General features: G+C 39.8%; 1 protein-coding gene across 1 annotated transcript in view; it reads right to left on the reverse strand.

Annotated features, from left to right (window-relative positions):
- The window catches only part of DCTN6 (dynactin subunit 6), a 23820-nt gene extending 16919 nt beyond the window's left edge, over positions 1-6901 (reverse strand). Inside the window, exon 1 of the mRNA XM_024764956.1 lies at positions 6801-6901. Coding sequence (XP_024620724.1) covers positions 6801-6823 — 23 coding nt within the window. The 5' untranslated portion in view covers positions 6824-6901. The remainder of the gene's footprint in view (positions 1-6800) is intronic.

Raw genomic sequence — 6901 nt, forward strand, 5'->3', positions numbered from 1 at the left:
AGGCCACAACAGTGAGAGGCCCGCGTACCGCAAAAATAAAAAAAAAAGAGAAAAAAGAATGTTCGTTCAAAATATTTAACAATGCAGCAATGTAATAGTAATATAGAAATCAATGTAGAAATTTATTTTATTTATTTTTTTTTTTTGCGGTATGCGGGCCTCTCACTGTTGTGGCCTCTCCCGTTGCGGAGCACAGGCTCCGGACGCACAGGCTCAGCGGCCATGGCTCACGGGCCCAGCCGCTCCGCGGCATGTGGGATCTTCCCGGACCGGGGCACGAACCCGTGTCCCCTGCATTGGCAGGCGGACTCTCAATCACTCCGCCACCAGGGAAGCCCCAATGTAGAAATTTTAAATTTCTAAATATTCCTATTTATTCTCTATGTATATGATAAAACTGCTGATCAAGTGATCTAAATTGTAGTGCAAACTATTCAAAAAATTAATAATTTCCAAATAATTTATTAATGTTTTTGATATTCTGCTGTGGTCTTTTGTTGGACACAGCTGAACCTAGCTAAGTGCTGCCCTAGCTGAGCCATGAGCTGACATGAGGAACTGTACCAATGACTTCCCCATTTAACTGACACTCGCTAAGTAACTCGTAGTCATTAATAATCTTTCTTAGTAGTAATGATATTATTCATGGTGTTAAATCTGCTCTGTTTCTATGAAATAACAATACCATTTTAGATATTTCTATTTTATATCTGTGTGGATTTTTCAAAATTTTGATTTCTAGCTGTTCATTGCAAGTTTATAGGAATACAATAATTTTGTATATTGACCTTGTATCTTGCAACCTTGCTAAACCCACTTAGTTCAAGTAGTTTTATAGGTTCTCTGGGATTTTCCATGTAAACCAGTTTCATGTAAACAATTTTGTTATCTGTGGATAGGGACAGTTTTATTACTTCTTTTCCAATTTGTATTCATATTATTTCTTTTTCTTCCCTTATTGTCCTGGCTAAGACTTCCAGTATGATATTAAGTAGAAGAGTGTTGAAACCAGACATCCTTGCCATGTTCTAGCTCTACAAGATAAACAAAACCTATCAAAGTTTCTTCTAAGACATGAACTTTGCATTTCAAGTAAATTACTAAAACCTGGTATACAACAGTTGAAGTTTTCTTGACTTGCATGTTACAGCCTTGATTTATAAATTTTTCAAAAAATTGTTTTCTCATTTCAGTAAATATCATATTTATATTTAAATATTTGTATCACCATCAGCAAGGACTAGAAATCTAGAGTGCAATGATTCACTCATATCAATATCATTAAGTTCTATAAATATTCATGTATGAAAATACTTGCTTATTTATTGATTTATTTTTAATTAATTATTTATCTATCTTTGGCTGCATTGGGTCTTCGCTGCTGAGTGCGGGCTTTCTCTAGTTGCTGTGAGCGGGGGCTACTCTTCACTGCGGTGTGCAGGCTTCTCATAGCAGTGGATTCTCTTGTTGCGGAGCATGGGCTCTCTCTAGGCGTGCGGGCTTCAGTAGTTGCGGCACTCAGGCTCAGTAGTTGTGGCTTGCGGGCTCTAGAGCGCAGGCTCAGTAGTTGTGGCACACGGGCTTAGTTGCTCTGTGGCATGTGGGATCTTCCCGGACCAGGGCTCAAACCCGTGTCCCCTGCATTGGCAGGCGGGTTCTTAACCACTGTACCACCAGGGAAGTCCCTACTTGCTTATTTTTAACATACAGTAGATACTATAAACAAATTTAATGGTACTTTCTATTTGTGTTTCATGTCTTTTTTGGATACTTCTTTGATTTTAAAAAATATTATTGCAAAGTTTTATTTTTTCAAATGTTTTACTCTGAAACAGATTCATGTTTTTAAAATTTGTCCTCCTTGATGACTGAAATTTTTCATTATATGTAACATGAACTTAAACAAGACAACCTTACCATTCTAATAAAATACTTAAGTGTTTAGCACATTCAGCTTTTCTGAAATGACTTTTGAGCATCATTTACAACTGGTGCAATGTGTACAGTGGTACTAGTGTGTAACTGCTTAATATTTGTATTTTCTTGGATGTTTCCAAACTATCTCTGGAAGAACAGGTAAGAAACAATCAATACTCACTGCCTTCAGAGAGAGGAGCTAGATAGCAGGGAAACAAAGGTAGATGGAAGATTTTTTTCATTATATATCATTTTTTAAATTGTTTGCATTTTGAATCACACAAATGCATTACCTATCCAATCAATCAATCAACAGCTGATCAAATTTTCTTAAGGCCAGGTACTAAAGAAGTCCTGGATATGTTTCCATAATCAGGGTGAAACTTTATCCACTTTCCTGAAAAAGTCCCCCTCAAATCATAATCCCTAAAAGGGTCTCCCCCTTTATCTAAAAATACTTTCATGTAACTTGTATCATTTAATGAATTTTAGACTCCTTAGTTTCCCTTTAAGGCCAGTTTTTCTGTTCTTCAAATCATTTCTCCCACTGCTTCAGCAACAATCCTCTTTAACCAAGGAAAAAATGATTATTTTTCATTAGCATTACTTCTCATTACTTTCAGTCTCCAAATAAATAAACTGCTATCACAAATATAACCTGATTACACCATATTCACAATGGCATGGGTTAGAATATTTCTAGACCACTGTTCTAACTGTTCTGTGTCATATTACACCCAGGATGCTTGATATCGTACCAGCAGAAACATGACACAAGTCAATGGAGGGAAGAAATGAAAGGCTGTGTTATGAGATAAATGTGAATACTTGGAATATTCAATATGGTTATATTCTGGCCCATTTCTTATCTCATATTAGTTTGTTCAGGGTGATGAGGTGTTTTGTTTTTCATTTAATGACAGCTATCCAATGATGATGCAGCTGTAATTTAACTGAGACACTAGGACATTTCTGGTGGCAGTATCAGGACACCTCTTTGAAATTACTGTACCAATATGCATCAGGAATCATAAAAATATTCATAATGTGTGATCTAGGAAATCTACTTCTGGAGTTCTATCATCAAGAATTCAATAGGAGGAAAATATATGTACAAATTGGTCATTATAATATTATTCAGAACAGTGAAACATTCATTGTTAATAACCTTGATAGCCATAAAAAGGGAGAGGTAATGAAATAAAATATTGCCACCAGCTTACTGGAACACTATGTACTCCTTAACAATAAAAACAAGGTAATACTAGCTTTTTACAGAAAAAGTTAGCCCACCCCTGGTCTACATGGACAACTTATCTCTCCTTTCAAAATACCACTAAAACAACAGTAAAGGAATAAAAGAAGTACTATTCCCAAAGAGCAAGGGAGAGGAGGTAACAGCAGATGAAAGATGTCAAGACTTTCAGAAGCCTGTAAGCAGCAGGAAGAGAGTCACTGAGAGGCTTAGCTTGGAGGCACCAGGCACTAGGGAAGGGGAGAAAAGTGAGGCAACCAAGCAGTCAGATGTCTGCCCCCGTCCCCATCCTCAGGGGCACAGCCGGGTGATGACTGGCCCCTCCATGAGGCGCTGCACTTAAGATATCAAGCCAAAGCCAGGTGACAATGACGGGCAGAGCAACAGTGAGACCACCAGCACCCCTTCCCCATGTGCCTTCCTGGCCTCATACAGAATTTCAGGCAGCAAGGAGATAAGAAGATGATTCTTTTCTACAGAAACTACCAGACATCCTGAGTTCTTCAATGAAAAGCTCAGCTTCCTGCCTGACTTGCTCTACCCTGAAACACATCAGAGGACAAGCCTAATGCATATACCTGGAGCTCCCAGCTGTGCTGTTCTCATGCTTAACAATGGACAGAATGGACAGAAGGCCATTATCAGATACATCCAGGAAGCCTCCAACTAGGAAGGAAAAAACCCAAAGCAAACAGGAAAAAAAAATAGTTTGAGGAAACACAGTTAATTCAGATAGTAGAAGAAAACATTAAAAACACACAACACTTATAATTGAGAGAAATGAGACACTACTGCATAAATCAAGACAGAAGCCTATGAAAAAGGAACAGAGTCTAAGAAAGAGGTCCTAGAAATAAAAAACATGACTAATATTTAAAATTCACTAGAAGGATGGAGGTTAAAAAAAGAGCTCTCCCAGAAAGTAGAACAAAATGTAAAAAAAAAAGAGAGAAAAGGCAAGACGGTTAGAGGACCAATACATGAAGTATAAAAGTAATCCCAATAAAAGTAATATTGAAAGGAGAAAATAGAGATATTGGAGAATAAACTATGAAAGAATAACACAAGAAAATTCCCCAGGACAAAGGCCATCAATCTCCACTCCGGAAGGACTCAGTGAATGCAAAACACCCATGGGCAAGTACCATTATCATAAAAATTTTGAACACTATAGAGAAGATCCTCAAAAGTTTCCAGGGGTGGGGGGTGGGACAGTCACACACAGAGGGGAAGAAATAATCGGAATGGTATCAGATTTCTTAAGAGCAATACTGGATACTACAACACCAGCAAACAATGCCTACAGAAATCTGAGTGAAAACTACTTTTAACCTAGAGCTGTTTATCCAGCCAAACTAGCAAACAACTACGGAAGGAAAATAAAGACATTTTTAGACTTGCAAACTCTAAAAAAAAATATCTCCTATGCACTCTTTATTATGAAGCTAATGAAGGATGTACTTAGCTAAATAAAAGTAAACCAACAGACAAGACAGATTCTAGAAACAGAGGCTCCAGCGTGCAAGGACAGAGGGAAACATCAGGATAACAGCTGTGCATCAGTCTTAGAGAGCAAAGTTGACAGAGGACTTCAAAGGGAAGATTTCTAGGAAAAAAGAAAAACACCAGAAAGATTATGTGATGAGCATTTGTAAAAAATTTGTAAAAAATTTTAAATTTTTTAAAATTAAAAAAATTTTTAATATTTTTTAAAATTTTAAATATTTTTAAATATTTTTATTATATAGGAACAGCACAGCTAGGAGCTCCAGGTATATGCATAATATTTTTAAATATTTTTAAATATCACCACTTCCTTACTGATGTGAAAAACTAAAAAAAGACGTGCAAGAATTTTTCTTCTATAAATTTCTGTGAACAAACCTTCCTACCACAAAGTATTTTTAAAGCTCTAAGTAAAAAGAATATCAAACCAAAAACTAATAATCCCTGGGTCTATCTTCAAGAAATGTTCTTGAGATTAGACACAGCTATATCTGCTCCCATCATTTTAACAGGCACTGACTTTCTACAAGGAACAAGTTAATAAAATTTTAAAATGATCCATCTGGGTTACTATGTGTCACTTGTCTGCTGAAACCACAGAAAATATAAAACCTTTCTACTGAATAGAAGAAAGAAAAAACTTCAGTAACATGAAGTAGAAAACAGAAAATGGTCCAAACCTCTCATTTTCTAGATGAGGAAACTGAAACCCAGAGACTTTAAACGTCTTGAAGCAAAGTTCATTTCCGGGACATCATTATCCTAACACCAGTCATCTCTTTTCTGTTAGCTGAAAGTTTCCTGGAAACATCCTGTCATTTTGGATATTCTTTCTGTGACAGCTGAATGATGCTGCCCTTGAATGTATCAACATTTGTAAATGTTTTTTCAAGTTGGTTTGTGTGTTTAAAAAAGCAATTTTATTAAGCCCGGGACAAATAAATTAACCTCTATAAACATCTCATTTTAGACATGATTTCCCATCCCAGTTTTCCATTCCCTCAGCCTCCCTCTCGCTATGATTTTTTTAATGAAAAAAGTATTATCTAACGTTTAACTTATCCTGGGCAAGCGACAACAGGTGAGACTCAAAAATGCCCTGTCTTCAGTTTTATGCAGAAGGAAGAGGCTCCAGGCAGTGTGTGTTACAATCAGCACACTTTGTGAGGCAGGAATAATTAAACTCACCGCTAGATCAATTAAAACGTGGTCCGAATATCTCCACGTAGACCTCACTGTACCTGGGAGTGATGGGGCGGACGGGGAAACAGGCAGCTGGCAGAAGGCTTAGCCAAAGACCTACCTATTAAAACAACAATCAACACCACCTTCATCTTCACTGCACACCACTATACTGTGCATAATATTCCTTTCCTCTTTATCTTATGAAAAAGATTACAATTACCTGCCTAAAGAGAAGAAAAACCTAAATGTTAATTCATGGCACCCAAAACAAGGTTTGTCGGTTTTCTTTTTCAGAGAGAGTCACCAGAGAGTGCTCAACACTGCTGCTGTGGAAAACAGTTCAACTTAAGCGTGTCCCCCTCCCAGCCGCTCCTTTCCACCCAGAGTGCCCAGCCAGTAAGACCACTGGAGAAGCAACCCCAGGGCCTGTCCCCACGCGTCTACAAAGCAGCTAGTTCTGGTCCAGGTGCGGCCCCCCTGGAGCCCGTCTACACAAACACAGCGCCCACGACAGGCACGAAGGGATTGGGCAGCGGCCGGCACTCCCACGTGTGTCGAGGACACAGGGCAGCTACAGGCGCCCCGAAGGCAGCGGAAAGAAAGGGGACCGGTCCTCTGTGTCCGGGGCGGGGGACAACACCCTCCTCCCCTCGCAGCCCCGCCCGGGACCGCTTCCGCGCAGGCGCGTGGCGGAGGAGCGCCGGTGAGGTCGCGGAGGGACCGAGAACCCAGCCCCATTCCGTATACCTTCCCAGGCCGCTCTACCGCTACTCCGTCGTCCCCTCCCTCCGCGGACGCCCAGGTCTGGGCCTTAGGAACCGTCTAAGCCGGGCGCCCGGGATCTAAGACACCATCTAAGGCCCCACCACAGGCGACCAGGAACAGGTTCCACCCCTGCGGAGAGGACAGAACAGGGTTTTCTCAGGCAGCGACCCACCTTTTTTGAGTCTTTTCCGCCATGGTTTGGGCCTGACCTCCAGTTGGATCTACACAACCGCCTGGGCAAAGCGACGATCTCTACGAACGATTGCAGAGCCT

This window comes from Neophocaena asiaeorientalis, unplaced genomic scaffold, assembly GCF_003031525.2.
Source record: "Neophocaena asiaeorientalis asiaeorientalis breed wild unplaced genomic scaffold, Neophocaena_asiaeorientalis_V1.1 scaffold14, whole genome shotgun sequence".
Taxonomy (NCBI): domain Eukaryota; kingdom Metazoa; phylum Chordata; class Mammalia; order Artiodactyla; family Phocoenidae; genus Neophocaena; species Neophocaena asiaeorientalis.